This window comes from Hevea brasiliensis, chromosome 3, assembly GCF_030052815.1.
Source record: "Hevea brasiliensis isolate MT/VB/25A 57/8 chromosome 3, ASM3005281v1, whole genome shotgun sequence".
Classification (NCBI taxonomy): domain Eukaryota; kingdom Viridiplantae; phylum Streptophyta; class Magnoliopsida; order Malpighiales; family Euphorbiaceae; genus Hevea; species Hevea brasiliensis.
Window position 1 is genome coordinate 116,650,052 of NC_079495.1, and position 17,496 is coordinate 116,667,547.

The 17,496-nt window shown below is 33.0% G+C and overlaps 1 protein-coding gene across 1 annotated transcript; it reads right to left on the reverse strand.

The window, feature by feature from the left end:
• Window positions 1–365: 365 nt before the first annotated feature.
• On the reverse strand, window positions 366–16,903 carry LOC110642847 (uncharacterized). Its single transcript, XM_021795026.2, has 19 exons — window positions 15,390–16,903; window positions 15,190–15,258; window positions 14,887–15,085; window positions 12,301–12,382; window positions 9,715–9,834; window positions 9,506–9,559; window positions 9,316–9,397; window positions 9,152–9,211; window positions 8,840–8,892; window positions 8,592–8,758; window positions 8,020–8,176; window positions 3,690–3,747; window positions 3,526–3,582; window positions 3,193–3,444; window positions 2,789–2,850; window positions 1,600–1,656; window positions 1,371–1,464; window positions 1,130–1,270; window positions 366–664 (listed from the first exon to the last, which is right to left on the reverse strand). Exons 1-19 carry the CDS (start codon window positions 16,158–16,160, stop codon window positions 578–580), a joined length of 2,622 nt encoding a protein of 873 aa, XP_021650718.2. The 5' UTR covers window positions 16,161–16,903; the 3' UTR covers window positions 366–577.
• Window positions 16,904–17,496: the final 593 nt, after the last annotated feature.

Here is a 17,496-nt window from a genome sequence, read left to right on the forward strand (position 1 = left end):
TTAACTCATTTAAATTTGTGACCAAAATATAAAATCTATGTACAGTAAGGCTACGTTTGATAGACCTAATCAAATTTCTATTGAATCTAAATAATTTTTTTTTTATTCTATTTCAATAAAAAATATAATTACATTACATTACTTTAATATTTACCAATCGTATTAATAGATAAAACAAAGGGAAATACTTCTAATATGGGTTAATAAAAAAAAAATTATCTAGCTAAACGGGGGAGGGAAAAGAGGAATGAAGAAAAAAGGAGAGTATAAATAGAAACTGCAGATGCAAATATAACATTTTTTCAGAAAAAGAATGTTTTCCTTGCACAAAACAAACGACTACAAGAACAGAAGCAAGCAAGAAATTTATGAGACACGCATGCATTATAAAAGGTCAGCACGCTCTGATTCTTTTTACAGTCATTTATCTTCTTTTCTTGTTGCTCTTCAATTCTAGTTAGTACAAGAAAACAATCCTCAATAAGATTTTGACTTTGCTGCCTGCTGTCCACAATATCAAAATAGCAGACCACATTACAGGAATAGAGTTGAGTATAATTCCAGAGAGTCCAAGCTGCTACTCGATTATCTGGGGGACCGCCTTCTCCAGCATTGATGTACCCTTGAATATTGTCAACTGCAGCTCCCTTGTATACTTCGACACCTGGGCATAAAAATAGTTTGTTTATTAGTATCAGTGCTTATTCAAGGAGGTTACATGCTCATCCTTTCCTCTTTTTGAATAAAATCAGTAGCTCAGTCCCATTTGCAGTTCCATGATCTTATAAAATCTAATTTAAATCTGAATTAGAGCAGTCAACGTCTAATTTCAATTCTCATTCCATATTATGAAAGTCATCCATGTTATTTTGGACCTCTCATATATTATGACTTGGCATGCGGCATGCCTACAAATAATTCTGCCGTGTCCATAACATAAAAACCAAAAACACTCGATAATAAAACAACACAAGAACCCTCCCATTTCATGTTTATGTAGTTCTTTGTTGCAGCCAAAGCATACGGTTTTCTCAATTTCATGAACATTTTACAACTTCATTCATCATCACTGAAACAAGAAAATATACCCCAACTATTCATGAAATTGCAAGATAATGATGTAACATACTTGTCCCTCGTTCATCTTTCTGAAGCCAAATCTTCCTGTCCAGATTGACTCAGCTTCCTCAGCTGCTGGTAGCACTAGGTTTACCACCTTCAGAGAGCACAGTAACCTCTCAATGCATGAGAATAGTGCTTGGAAGTAACCCTGGAAATAGAAATTAAAAGAAGAACGAGGTTATCTATTAGCAAGTTCAAGAACCATGGAAAGAAGTGTAAACAAGGTAAACTTAAAATAACGCACTCACCTTTCCTTGATGTTCTCTACTTGTCGCAACTAGAGGAAGCTCAGCAACTTCCCTACCAAAAATTCTAAGAAGACCAGCTGAAACAACAACATTCCTGTGGATGCATTAAACATGCAATTATTTAATGCTACACATATCCTAGATACATTAATCAAATAAAATACAAGAAGCGGGGAAAAAAAAGGTCAAGAACTCAAATAAAATTAGCATTTAATGAAAAACTACATACCTTACTAGCAATAGCACACAGTACATCCCCCCAAATTCTTGGCCGGAAATATTTCTCCTGCAAAAAATTCCAAGATCAGTAATCAGACTAGTAATTTATATCTTGTAAACCCGACCCTAACAGTTGAAAGTAATTAGAAATTACAGAGATTGAAGATAACAAAAACAAAAAAAAAAAATTATCAAATAAACAGCTAACCTTATGGCATTCTCATTCCCCTATACTATGCTACAACAACAACAACAAAGCCTTAATCCCAGACTAGTTAGAATCGGTTATATGGTTTTTTCGTCATTTAGTTCTATTTGAGATGGAATATCACTTGTAGAAATAAGTCTCACATTGGCAATGTACAAGAAAATTAAAGGGTATAAGTGTTGGCAAACCAAACCGAAATGGAATAAGAATATCATTTTTCCTTACTAAAGAAGAGCGGGAAAAGCAAAGACAATTTTTTCTCCATGTGCAAAAAGGATCCACGTTATTCTTGGTTTGATTTTCTAATTTCCTTCCAATTTAAGGTCCATAAAGGAAAGAAGGATCTTTCCTTGTTATTTCCTTATCCCATCCATTCAACCAAAATGAGAGAAACCAACACTTTTTCCTTCCAACTCTCTTATGCCACTCATCTTTCTAACCAAGTAAGTATTTGTTTGGGGACCCAAACTCACGAGGCCTAACTTGGTGTTTGGCAACAAAGAAATTGAGACATCTGAAAACAAAGAGGAATCTGAGACAAAGAGGAGAGGCAGATGAAATCACAAGGAGAGGAGAGAACTGACAAAGATATGTGAAATAGATCTGTTGTTATTTGCTTAATTTATGGCTGACAGGATATTCATTCTACTAACTGAAAGAAGTCACCATGCAAATATGTTCCTCACAAGGTCCAGAGACAGCTTGCAAAAGTTTTGACGTTACATCCAATGCACAAACGGGGAAAGACTTTAAAGAAGAGAATGCATTTCCCTAAAGTCACATATATATATATATATATATATATATGTATATATATATGAAAATTAACATGCATATCAAGGATTCAAGACTGACATAAGAAGACAAGCCTCAAATGTGGCTGCTTTAATCAAGAACAATGTAATAAAAAAATATTTGTAGCAATAAAATATTTTGACCAGGAAAATATATTACTGTAAGCAATAAAACAAAAAATGAAAGGGCAAATTACCCATAGACCATAACAGGAATCAGATCACGACCACTTTTTGCAACGATGGGATCAAAACACTCCTGCCAAGAGAAAACAGAGCACAATCATGTACAATGATTCAAACTTGGGAAAATGTATATTATACATTGAGCACACTTCTTCTAAAATTACAAAATTATACTGCCAGTAAAAGAGTGGAACATACAGACGAAGTCTATCCAAAGAAAAAAAAACCCTTTTGATGAATGAATTTCCGTGCAAACCATGCACTGAAAGACATCAAGTCACAAGCAAATTCATGGCCTAGGAACGTACACTTGTTTGCAATGAGCATTCCAATTTCAAGTGATCATATGAATAACAGAGAGCCCATAGGGGAGAAAAAGAAAGCAATTAAATTCAACAAGGTATCATCAACATACTCGAAAAATTGCAGCAGCTGATGACAACAATGAAAGATCTTCTTTGTCACGACTTTTTCCCATCAGAATCCGCCATTGAACATCATCATTTGCTAGTCCATCCATAGATGATCCTTTCTCAGCATGCTTTCTAGTTATGATATTCAACTGTGACGCAGGAATTAACTGTATTCCGCTAGAAACAAAATTCCTTAGAGCCATATAGATCCGATTGCAGTCATTAGAACAGAACCAATTACCCTTGGGGAGAGCCTGTGGTGAGATATACAACAAAAATTAACAAGTTTCTTTGCAGCATCATAAAAACTAACTATTGCAAGATTATAGACCTACTTTTAGATCACATAGTCCATTGTCCCGCAAGCAACCAACATGGAACTCCCTCTCACACTGAAATGGAACATAAAGGTAACAACGCAAAAATAATCAGCATTTTTTTTAAGAAAAAAAAAAAAAGAAGGCTAGTGTGAATGCTCAAAATAGAAGGATTAACATACTTGGTCACAAAGGATAACTGTTCGGTCATCAAAGTTATTTGTGCTAAAATCATGAGCTCTGGTACACATAACAAAAACAAGGTAAGGTGTGACAACAGAAAATGGCAAGTAGATTCAATGAACAAAGAACAATTTCATTATTAAATAAATTAGAATAAACAAACAAAATCCAAGAAAAATTTCAACTCAAAAAGTAATTTTGGTGTCATAGAATAATAGCAAATCCTATTATCAATCACTAGACAAAAAAAATAATTGTGAGTTGTGACAACAGTAAATAATATAGAGGAAGATCAAAACAAAACAGAAGAAGGAAGGGAGAGGGAAAAGAATGTTGAGGGCAAGGAAAATACCTTTTGGACAATGTCACTATTGTCGCAAGTTTATTATTGAGAGAACACCTAAGTATTGTGGGAATACTAGAGTGTGGGACAAAATGAAGCCTCATGCATGATAGCTAGTGTCATTTGGTTTCCTTCACTACTAATGTAACATCCACCATTTTTCTATGCCAGAATTTTTGCTGTTGTTGGGAAAATCCAGTAAAACTTAGGGTTTTAAGGACGGCAGAAATAATGGTAGGTGCTATATGTAGCACAAGTGTTATGTTAGAGAGTTTAAGGGTTGAAATTTTTGCAAGTATAAGGTCTCTTTTTTGGACAGCCAAAGCCGAAAGCCCTTTACAACCGAGGGTATAAAAGGTTTAAGTGGCTCGTTTTTCTTCAAAGGAAATTCAAAATTTTTCTCACTACCAACTTCTTTCTCTACTACTATATGCAGCTGAGGATTGAACAAATCCTTCTCAGATTTTCATTCTTTTCTATAATTTTTCTTCTTTTGAACAAGTTTTGGTGCCTACAATCCTGTTAGGGTGCTAGAGCAAAGAGTACAGCTAAAGCTTCAAGGAAGAAAAGTTTTGTTGTTTGTATGTGAGGTTACTACTAAATGTTTCTTTTTTTCTTCGGGTCCAATTAAGTGATTAAGTGCATGAGTTGCAGCTTTGAGCAATGAAGTAGTAGTTTGGTTTGGAATTCCTTTTCTTTTAGCAATTTGAATTTAGGATTCTTAAAAGTTAAGGGATCTATGGATGCATGTTACGAGTTTATTTCTTTAAAGTTAGTATAATGTTATAGTTGGAAATTCTATATTGAATTGAAGATTTGAACATTTGAATTTAGTTTTAATTGTTGAAATCTTTGATGATTAATGGATTTTTTTTATGGATTTTAAAATTTTGGTTGATGCATGTCTTGATTTTGGGGTTTCTTGAAACTAGTTAAGAGTTTTAAGGTTTATGAGCATGTTAGATTTTGGGTTTTTAGAGCTTTAAACATGTGTTGGTTTTATTTTGGGAGTGAAGATTTTTAGCAGTTCGAACAGAGAATTCTAAAAATTTCTTAGTTTGGTTGCCGAAAACCATTGTTTCGGCAGCCGAAATAGCTACTGCCGACCAAGGCTATTTAAGTTTCAGCATTTCGACAGCTAAAGTTCTCTACTAAGCCTACCCATTTTCCTATTCTATTTTAAGACTCCAAAACTTGTTTTTTAGACCCCAAATGACCAAGAATTGATACTATGATGTATACATAGAGTTATAGAGATTCGGTAACTCATTTGGGTCTATCTTTTATTGAATCAAACTTCAAGACCCGAAAAGCTACAGAAAAGGAATACCTATCATTCATGTTTGGTTTTTGATAGACTACAAAAGATGAGTAACACTAACCTAATGAATGCTAATCTTTTTAATTAACTATAATGAAACTCATGAACATCCACATGCATCATTTCATGATATTATTATGTTGTATGTATCTAGAATACGAATATATGTTGCATTACTACATAATTAATTGTTGATGCTTGATAGATGCTGGATGATCTACTGATTTTCCCTATGCTATGGATATGTTATAATCATGCATGATATGATGTAGTAAGACCAAGTAAGGCCTAATAAGTCCCTGACTCACTATTTACGATAGAGAAAGACCTGAGGAACTTTTTTTATAAGCCGGACACATTGGTTATGTTATTTATTAAGACAAAATCCTGATGAGCATCTTTATGAGCCAGGCAAATTGATCATGGCAAATCATTGGTGATAAGTCTATCTTATGTGAATTATTTGTGTTGTATAAACTCATGTGATTTGATGCTGCATATTTATGAATTGAATAATATGACAAACGAATATCCGTTAGTTTACTCACTGAACTTTCCAAAACTTACCCTCTTCTCTTAATCCCAGGTAAAGTGTTATAGGATTAGAGACATCTACAAGAAATGATAAGAAGAAGCTGAGATCTAGCAAGTTGTATATGTATGATTTGAGGTTTATCAGTGGACATTTAATTGTAATGATTAAATACTGTGCTTGATTTTAGTGTATAGACAGTATGAAGTACGCAAGAACAACATGGTTTGTACGTTTACCTTAAACTCTAAGCACTCTTTGATTATTATGTATGAATAGTTGAATTACACTTTAGAGTTTTATGAATGTTATGAAAAGATTCAAAATTCTGAGCCATTTTAAAAAGAAATGTTTTATGCCATGATTGAAATGCTAAAGTGTAATTGCTTATGAGTTGCTTAGGTTTTAGTTTATATGGAATAAAGAAATGTTTTAACAAGTTTTTTAGATTTGCTATGGATTTCGGCAACCTTAAGCTTACCCACTTCCTAGTGCCGATAGTGGCCACCTAGTTGGGTCGTTACAACTAATACATATGAGACGTTTTTCTTTCCTTATACTTAGTTTAAAATTAATCAATAAGAGAGTCTTTCAATATTCAGACTTGAAAAAGGAAAGAATCAACTAAATTAATCAATTCACTTGATATGCTATTGGTTCACTCAAACAACCTCAATTGAAGTATATCTTTTATTTGGTATATAGATTCAAATTGGTAGGGTAAGGAATTAAATAATAAGATTTGTTTGATTCTTACAACTATGCTACCTTAAAAACCTAGAATGACACATAAATTAGTTCAAAAAATACAACCCTAAATTGGGTAGAATTAAGAAACTAAAAGATGATTCACCTAACCAACCATAACTAACTCGATATTAAATTAGTTTAATCATGCTAATTGCTAAGTTAACCACATAAAAATGGATGAACAAAACATAGTTTACCTTCAATGAATGGACTGTTATGATTCAAGGAAAATTTACTCTCATGAAATACATAGTTTTACCCTTTTAACCGAAGGATAGTTCCAAAAGTCAATATGAATGAACCCTAATGATATATGGGTAAAATTATATTTGTAAAAATAAAATTTAACATGATCTCTTTATTTAACATAGCTCTCTTGAGTGAGAATTAAGAAGCTTAAAAGGTTGAAGGTTAAGAAAATAATATTGGCTTTATATAATTGTTGCCAACTATGATAAGGATCATGGTAAATGAATATCGTAGGATGTGAGAAGAGGTTGTGATATAGGGTTGTGGAAGTTTATTCAATAGGAACAAAAAGATTCCTTTCATAATGTTCGTAACATTAGAAAATTTGATCTATTTCAATATGATGTTTTAGTGTCAAAGCGTTCCCCCCTAAAATAGGCAAGTTCCAATTCCATTTGTTGGATTGGAAAAAAGATTAATTGTTAATTACTTGCAAGCAAATATCTTTGATATGCATTTTGCACACAATATAGGATTTAAAGAAGAGAGATATTCCTAGTGTTTTTAGATTTACTATATATATAATATGATAGTAGGAATGAACAGAGAAACAAGGTAGCATGAGTGAAATTTAATATGGGTTGCCTTAAAGTGAATTTCATTATCTCACTATGGTTAAGAGACCATGGAAAGGGGTAGATCCAGTTCTTTCTTAGATGACATTTAGAACACATATGCACATAACTTTTCTTAGGGTGAGAAACCTAAATTATAGATGCCCTTAAAAGCAAGGAATATTTTAGCAGTAGAACTTTTGCAAAAGTGATACAAGATTAACCAACTGCTTCACTTTTACATACAGGATGAAAGATTTGAGAGTTTGCCCATTTAGTTGTGAGAATGTGCTAAGTAGAAGTTGATTTGTGGTGTATAAGATGACATTGAGAACAAGAAGCTTGATTTGCTGCTTTTGTCTATGTGTATGTATGTGTTGAGAAGAAGCCATAAATTTTGTTGATTTTCTGTATTATGCAAATGATTCACTGCTTTTGCATATGGGTTGTGATGCCTTGGTGTCTATAGATCTTATTCCTTTGCATAATAACAAGGAGAATTTTATTTCACACACACACATGTATAACACCTATCACCATTTGCAAAATAAAAAAGACTGGAAGTTCTTAAGCAACTAACCTGCAAAAAACACAACCACCAACTTCATATTCTGGAGTTTTAACAACTCGTGTCAACCGAATGACAATTGGTCTCGTAATGTTTCCTCCGTGTTCAAACTTATTACAGTTTGAACACTGCCAAACTCCATTAGGAACACACTGCAAACCCAAACATGCTGCCACAGACAGATCCAACCAAATTAAAAAGAATAAAAGAGGACCTTACACCAATTCATAATTAATCAAGGTAAAGATATATTATGTAATCTATTTTCTCCAATAAAAGATTAAAAGAATAATTAACAAGTCTATTTTCTCCAATAAAAGATTAAAAAGAATAAAGAGAAATCAAGATTGGGGTGGTGATAATGTCTGGTCCATTAACCAGAACCATCTATAGGGGAGGCATTTTAAAATCATGAAGAATTTAAGCACAACTAATGCATCTGGAGATATAATTTTAGACACTGAAAAATGCCATGAAAACAACAAGAGACCATGAGCTTTGCTTGGTAGCAAATGAGATATCTATAAAATCATAGCATAAAAAAAAATGTATTTAAGAATAGAAAAGCATAAGGAAATATCTACCTAGATGAAAAGCTCGAGGGCAACTCTCGCAAAAGATAAGATCCCCTCCATCACCACATTTTGCGCACATATCATCACTTACACCAGTAGTAATGCTTTGCCCATTCGCCAATGAAATGGCTATATCATGGAGGGTCAAGCCATTGGAAGTATATATGTGGCGATATCTGCAAAGAACGTTAAAAAGTTTATTAGAAATAAAAATTCAATTCACTCCAACATGCCAACAACCTTTAAGGTTTACTTACGGTTGACGCCTGGCAGCCATTCCAGCATGAGCTTCAAATTGAGATGGGCTTATCTATTCATAAATAAAACAATGACAAAATTATGAGTGAAGGAGAAAGGACCCCTATGATGACATGAAAAATTATAAATCTAATGTGAATTTACACATAAAGATCAAACTGAGATGGGCTAATCTATTCACCAATAAAATAAAGATACAATTATAATTGAGAGAGAGAGAGAGAGGGAGAGAGAAAGAGAGAGAGAGCTCTCCTAGCATCAGAAGGAGAATTCTAAATCTAATATATTAATGTACAACTTAATGATATTACCTCTCTGTCACAGCAACTGCAGACTATACCATTTCCTTGCTTGTAACCAGCCAACAGTTCCTGGAAAAACATACCATTAATAAATTTGTTAACAATACGCATCAACATACGGATATTATTTAAATATTAATAGCAACCCTTCATTTAATTATCAAACAACTCACTTGTCCTTTGACAAAATAAGCCAATTCAGCACCATCTGGAAGACCATTTGGCATGAAAAGTAAGCGGTGAAGATCATTATCCCTGTTAACGTAGAGAGAAATTTCAAGTTACAAAATTCATTCAAGGAAAAATTGTGATATAATACAAAAGAGAATAGACAAGAAAATAATAAATAAATAAATAAAGAACCTTCTCTTAGTGCCTCCTTCATTTGTTTTCTTTTGTTGCATAAGTAAGCTAGGCCTGCAAAACAAATGTAATAAAGGTAAACACAACATAGCAACATATATGCAATTACTGGGCCTTTGGGTACTACTCCTTCATCCATATATGCAACATACCAACAAAAAATCCACTATCTATGAAAACTAAATAAAAAGAATAGAATGTGAGAGAACCGCTTCAATGCACGCTTTTGCTCTTCTGGCATCTCTATATATTTTTCTTGTCTAAAGGGGTTGTTATTCAAGGAGCTTGAAGCAAGGCAAAAGCTTTCTTCTAAAGCTTGACTGGAGTAGCTGCAAGTTATAACAAATCATGTTTAGCCAAAATTAACAAAATGAGGCTTAGGCAACATGGCTCATAGTTTGAAAATTGTCACAGAAAAAGACATTATGCCCTAAGCCAACTTTTGCCTTCATGATAATCATTTTAATAAATCATCATTTTCATTTGACTAAAAATTATCATCGTTTTATTTTGGCTTCAGATTTTCCAAAAATCAAAGAAGGTATGGATCTAATAAAATTAAGCATGATCAAGTAACTAAACAATGGCAAAAAGTATAAAAAGTTATACCAAAAGTGGGAAAAGTACACAAATGCAAATAAATTCAACAATGAAAAGTAATTACCGATTATTATCATTTTCTTTTCTTCAATATTAGAATCATTAAGATATTAAGACTTCAATTAAAAAAGTAGACGTAACTAAATTGTCACTATTAAGGGATCCAAGAACAACAAATTTATCAATACATAAAATCATAAATATAGATAGATTCATAGATAGGCATATTTCGAAATTTATACATAGCTAGAAATACAAATATGTTACATATAACACAAACGCATGAGCAGTTGAGCACGTGCTAGCACACGCACACACACAGAGATCTGAAAGCAGTGAGAAACATAACAATTGCAAGCAATCCTTCACTTTTAAATTTAATCTTAAAAAGATGAAAAGGATAAGGGCATGAAACAGTGCAGTGTAGTGAAATCTGATCTCTAACCTTAGCAAAGCAGTAATGTCTAGATCTATGTGGACAGGAATACTCACAGAGAGGAGAAAGTATGGTGTATCTAGAATGGCCTCAATAGAAGATAGCAAGATAAGGTTGCCTTTTAAATGTAGCACAACCAATGCATGAAAATTATTTTCACCTAACCTCCTTATAAAGCCGAATAGCACTTGAAGAGAGAAAATTTGGCTCCATCTAAAAAGGCTTCAGGGAGAAGAGAACGGGATAAGGTTGCATTTAAACCTAGATTACAAAAAATTAATTTTGGAAAACTAATTTCACCTATCCCTCTCATTCAAAAGGAAAGTCCACAGAAAAGAAAGAAAGCTTGGATCTATCTGGAAAAGCCATGTACAGAAGAGAAACAGGTAAGGTTGCCTTTTTAATCTAGTAGACGTTTGGTTGCCAGAATTCAATATTCCTATATGGAATTACTTTCTTGGGAAACTAGATTTTCAGCAAAATGATTCTAGAAATGTAACATTATCATATTTGATTACAATTTCAATTTTCTTTGGAATGTATAATTATTATGTTTGGTTAGTATAAGAAAAAATACAAATAAAATGAAGTAAATTAACAAATTACCATAATAACTCTAATTTAAATATATTTTATTCAGATATCTATAATCGTAAAAAATTGTCATTAAAAATTAATCAAAACCATGATAGAGCCATAATAAAAAAAAATGTGACTGAGCATAACCACAGAAATTCTATAATCTCAACAACTTAACATTCATAATATTATAATAAGGGATATTAGTGCCTATATTTATTTTTTAATTTGTCACTCTAATGGGAAAGCGACTTGCCTGCCATTTTGAGAAGCAAAAGTGGGACCCACAGATTTAGGAACTTAACTTTTCTAGTATGACATTCTCATACAAACCAAACATGAGAATTTGACATTCTAAGTTACTTTCCTTGGCAATTTTGACAACCAAACACATCATAGACCATTTTGATAAATTTCACATGGAAGATTATTTTCACTCATCCTCTTCATTTTGCTGAACTGATTCAGAGATGAAAAACTATTAAGTCTATCAAGATAGGCTTCAAAAAAATGCAATAAGGTTGGCTTTGAAACCTATATCACCAACAACTAATGCATTGCCAGCCTCACGTACACAACTTTTAGGAAAAATAATAATAATGTATCCTTCTCATTCAGCCAAATAGTGCTCAAATAGGAGAAAGCCTAGTTGTATCCACAAAGGTGTAAAAGAGAAGATAATGGAATCAGGTTTCCTTTTAAACCTAGGTCACTGATAATTAACAGTAAGTACTCAAATTTTAGGAAGATTATTTTCACCTATCCTCCTCATTTAGCCAAAGAACAACTAACAGCTATTAACTGCTTCGAACAACTTTCCAAATTTTTTCCATGAGAACATCAAATAAGACAAACAAAACATGCCAAAAAGCCACTTATAACAATTTGTTTCAGGCATTAACACATAAATGCATTTGATGGTAAATTAGATGAGAGAGAGAACAAAGAGCTAGCAACTGCTCCGAACAACTTTCCAAATTTTTTCCATGAGAACATCAAATAAGACAAACAAAACATGCCAATAAGCCACTAGAACAATTTGTTTTGAAGGTAAATTAGATGAGAGAAAGAGAGAGAGAGAGAAGGAGGGGGGGAGGGGTGGTGGTGGGAGGGGGGATTGGACTATTAAGTTCAACATGAATTCATCAAAATGGAAGTTATATAAGTTGTATATTATCACCTTCCAAGTGAAAGAGGTGAACAAGGAATGTTGTAAAATCTTTTCTCTGCTCCACTTATTCCATTGCTTTGTTGAAGACTAGCTGCATATAATTAGAGAGTCTATGCATTAGGAAAGACAGAAATACAACCAAGAGAGTCCTTTTCCAATGATGGTTTCTTCGATTGGTTAAAAAAACAATTATGATAAATATTACATCAAAAAGCAACCAATCATCGTAACATTTTTTTCTCAGTTCCAACTATTCCATTGGTTTGTTTAAGACTAACTGCACATATTCCAAGCTTATGTCAAATAGGCAAAAAGTCTACATATTAGGCAAGACATGAATAGAATAAAAAAAAAAAAATTTCCCTACAATTTCTGTTAATAGTATGCCCTAGAGCATATCATTTAGTATGTATCATGTACATGTTTTATTGATAAAAAGGCATTTTCACTTTTCCGTTTACATAATATATTTATGTATAATAGAAAAGGTCCATTGATATTTTATTAGAAATTCTATTCTTAAGTTGTTAAGAATATAAGTGACAGTATTTCTAACACAAAGTATCATGAATTGGTTCACAATCGAGGATACTTCACAATAAAGACATGACTTATCCAGAAAGATTGTAATCCTGTTTGTTCCCAAGTTATTTATATGAGATGTAAATAAGATGGAATGGTGAGTCTCATGCCATATAACAAACATGATAGGCACTTATGCATGATAAGTAGGCCAAACCAGTAACACTTCTGACAAGCACGTGGAGTTTACTCTTGTCAATACATTGTCATAAATCATATCAATGCATATAATCTTTAGACCTGAGATAACACAGTTATCTTGTATATAGGTGGTTTGAGTTTGATACTGCTTTCATACTTGTACTGTGTATGGGTATATGGGCATGTGTTGGCTCCTACTAATTATATATGGAGGTAGGTGTTGATCAAGATAGAATCTATTACCCTAAGTAAATAGTGATAAAATCCTATGTTCATTTAATTGTTTTTAATGTTTCAAGTTCTTGACCAGGACAAACAGATTTAATCAGAAAAGAGTTTATGATGAGAAAATCTTTTTAATCTAGAATTGAAATTAAAAGATAACATAATATTCATAGCAAATGGGATTTGACATAAACCATGACTCCAGCTGGAATTGGGATTTTATAACAGAGAGATTCTAGTGAATGGTAACATATGATTATAGGTTCATTTAAGGCATTCCTTATTACTAATTGAGTGGCAATGGCATACTATGCTAGTTGTTAACCATGATTTATGAGGTGCCTAAAATGATTTAGAGAAATCATTTATGGTAAGAAAGAGTACTAATAATATTAAGAGTTAATATCATATCACATTGCCAATTAGTGATGAGCCTAGTGAATCACACACATACACAAGTAATCACCAAGTTAAATGTGATTTAATTGATTAATTAAATAGGTTTGGTTTGTAATAAGATTGCAAAGTCCCCAGCATGGCTTGAAACAAAATCTAGGTTATTGGATGTATAGTATAAGTTAAATTTATATTTAAAGTGTTTAAATATGAATTTAATTGTGAGAAATTACTTAATGGAGATTAATTAATTAATTTATATTTGATGTAAATTGATTAGAAGATGAGAAATAATTTTTTTGGGTTGAGAACTCAAAATTACGACACAAGGGTAATTTGATCATTTCACAGGGTGACATGTGGCACCATGAGATGGTGACACATGGAACCATATAAGTTTGTCATTTGTCTTCCTATCATGCAAGATGATCAAAGTCAAGATTAAACCTAGCTTTGACACTTGGTTTAATGTGATTAGGTCAATTAAAATTAAGATGCAATCAGAAGATGACATGTGGCAAGAGTTTTAAGTGGTGACCTAATTATAAAAGGGAAAGAATGAAAAATAAAATATATACATTCTAATTTTCCAAAGAGGTGCCGCCACCCAAGAACTCTTCTCTTCTCTTCTCTTTTTCTTCTTCTCTCATTAATTCAAAGAGAATTGCCTATATTCTCTTGAATTAAAATTGCTAGAAATTGTTTCTAGTGTCCTATATACATCTACAACCTCTCTAAAGGCAAATCTTGATAAGGCTTGAGAAGCTGTTCAAGGGGGCTGCCATTGGTGATCTTGGTGTGGACAAGCTAGAGAGATAACATTTGAGGTCCTAGGTGCTTCACAAAGATATTAATCACATCTTCAATGCATCAAAAGGTTAGTGCACATATTCTTGTATCAATCTAGGGTTCTAATGAATTAATTTATTAATTCAAAATCTTAAATGACAAATGTAGATACTAATACATATTAAAAATGTTTTAATATGCGATTGAACATTGAAATCAATTAGATACATAATGAATCTTGCATTATGCATGAGACCCTAAAAGAAAATTTTTAAATTCAATGTTCTAATATAATAATTTTCATGCTTCCGCTCCTACAGTTTCTTGGGTAGGTTCAAACTAATTATGATAAACATCACATCATAACACACAACTCTCTCCGTAGAAGACACATTCATCCAAGCACCGTCCAAAATGACTAGAAAAGCAACAAAGATAAAGGATAAATCAAATATCTATCACCTTTCCAAACCTGGAAGAACTCCTCATTTATGGACGAACCAGCCACATCCTTTATCACTTCATCCAATGCACTAAGTGGAGCAGTTTTTAGTTCATGAATAATACTGCAAATTGGTTTCCCATTACCCAAGTATATGTGATTGTTTGGATGTCTAGTTTTGCCGCCAGCATGCTGCTCAAACTCATAGGCACTAAGAACCTGCTTATATATATATCATTCAGTCAACTAGTGAATAAAATTACATAATAAAATCTACATAAAAAGTAAATTTTTTATTTCTTAACTATAGGAAGCCAACTTACTTTTGAGAAATTACATGATGAACAGCCACACAAGTATCCACCACCATCTATAATTCCATCTAGCTCTCGCTAGCAAGCCATTAAAAACTCATAAGACTCATACATTAATAAAATAAAATAAAATAAAATAAAAAGCAAGATCTGCAAAAATACAACATATCAGAGAGCACAATTTAAAAAAAAAAAAAAAAAAAACTTACCTCTGGAGAAAAATATTTCACCCGAGCTCCATCAAGTATACCGGTTGATAACAACTTCTTGACATTTGTAGGGTAGTTGCTGGGAACAACCTTCTTAGACATCTTCAATTCCATATTGGGAGCACAGAAATATCTATTTCCATTTTCAAGCATTTCTGCACCTGAATTAACCCAAGCAGAGTAGTTTTTCCCACGTTCTTTACTATATTGTTTTCGACCTATCCGATTACCTACAGGATTAGCAACTGAAGTAAAATTCTGGGTGTCATAATCCTCTTTTCTTTTGCTAAACTTGAATGTAATCTTCCTAATTCCAGACGAACTAGCATGCTTAGGAATCTCCAGTACAACATGAGATGTAGATACCACATCAGAAGTTCCACTGCGAGCAAACTCACATTGAGAGGCATTGTTCTGACTGTTACGTTCTCCATCCTCGCTTAGGGTGTCCATCGGACTCGAATTTCCAGAACACGTGGATGTGACCTCGCCAGCACCCAGTTGCTTACATGTAGCCAATTCAGTTGGTTGGCTAGTGATATCCTGGCAAATGGATGCATTTTCTTTTGGAGAAATTAAAGGATTGGAAACTTCAGATTTTATGTCCTCATTTGAAGCTTCTCTGGCTTGTTTCTTGTTAGGAAACGGTTCTGGTTCGGTGTCATCTATCAGAGATTGATGGTCTCTCTTCAATTCAGTTATTCCTGTATTCTGTTGTCCAAGACCCATCACCTCTGTCGAGATATCCAGACAAACTGCACCTTCTCCCATTGAAAAACTCCAAACTCACCACTATAAGAAGCGCAAAACCACACGACCGCATTCAAGATAGAAGCAATAGCAAGAAATAAACCCAAATTTAATTGCGACTGAACTCAAATTTGTCCTCTGTATACTCGCATCAGAATTCAAATTCGCAACCAGAAAAAAAAATCGAAATAACAATTCACACACTAGTCAATGCCCAAAACAACCCGTAACTCAGATACCAAGCATTATGAAATTCAAATCAATCCCAATAACTTTTGAAACTGTCAACAACCGCTGTATCAAATGAAAGAACCAAAACCTTGGACACGTGTAAATTCACTAACGCCTACCTCTATACAGCCTCCAAAATCAAAATGAAATTCAAATCTTGGAAACCGAATCAAGAAAGCCTCTCTAGATCGAAACGAAACACATAGGTTGTGAAATTCAAAGAAAGAATGAACGAAACAGGGTTGAAGTCAGGTTTCAGATCTTGTAGATCTAAGATTGACAGAGAAAAACAGGTATGTATATAGAATGATGAAGAAGAAAAGAAGGGAAATCTAATTAGGGTTAGGGTTTAATTTCAGTTAAAAATACAGCGGGAACGTGCAGAGCGGCAAAAAACCAGAGGGAGAAGCTTGGTTGGCGGTCCAGATTTAACTTTTTTAAGGAAGGAGATAAACTCTAGAGAGAGAAATCAGAAATGTCTGTTTATTTATTTATTATTTTTTTTTAATGGGAAAAAAAAATCAAACGGAAAGAAAATGAAAGTTTTGGTGTTGCTGGTGATATATGGAAGATACGAGAGGACAAGTGGATAAACATTGTGGGACCTTTTCTTCGATGAATTTAGTTGTGCCAGCAGTATTTGTAAGATTTAGCCACGTGGCGTAACTTTTGACGTCTGCGCAGAAGCTGGGTACACGCACACGGCGCCAAGTGTGATTGGTGGATGTGTAGGATTTGTCAAGGAATTGTAATTAGATTAGGGCAGTGAAAGGGATCGGCTGAGGCCTCAGCCTCATGCTTAGCTATAGTGTGGGAGAGTGCATCTAATATAATTTTTAATATTTTATTAAGATATATTAAGGTTTAAATCATTCATGTTATTTATGATTAATGTGAGAATTTAAAAGATTAGTCCAGTAATACGAAAGATTTGTTCAGCCATTCAAAAGAAGATAAACACCCTATCAAGCAGACTAAAATTTATTAAATTAAATATTTTAATCCAAATATATATATAATTAATTAAAATATGTAATAAGTATATGAATATAAATATAGGTATTTAATTAATGATTATTAAACCTATTTTTATATAAATTAAATTTATAATAACCACACTTAATAA

Excerpts from the sequence above, each read along its gene's own strand:
- LOC110642847 (XM_021795026.2), bottom strand. The coding sequence starts at position 16,160 with ATGGGAGAAGGTGCAGTTTGTCTGGATATCTCGACAGAGGTGATGGGT. Across the intron at positions 2,851-3,192 it reads CAGCTGCTGCAATTTTTCGA|GAGTGTTTTGATCCCATCGT; the intron begins GTATGTTGATGA and ends TTCTCTTGGCAG. Across the intron at positions 1,657-2,788 it reads ATTCCTGTTATGGTCTATGG|GAGAAATATTTCCGGCCAAG; the intron begins GTAATTTGCCCT and ends AATTTTTTGCAG.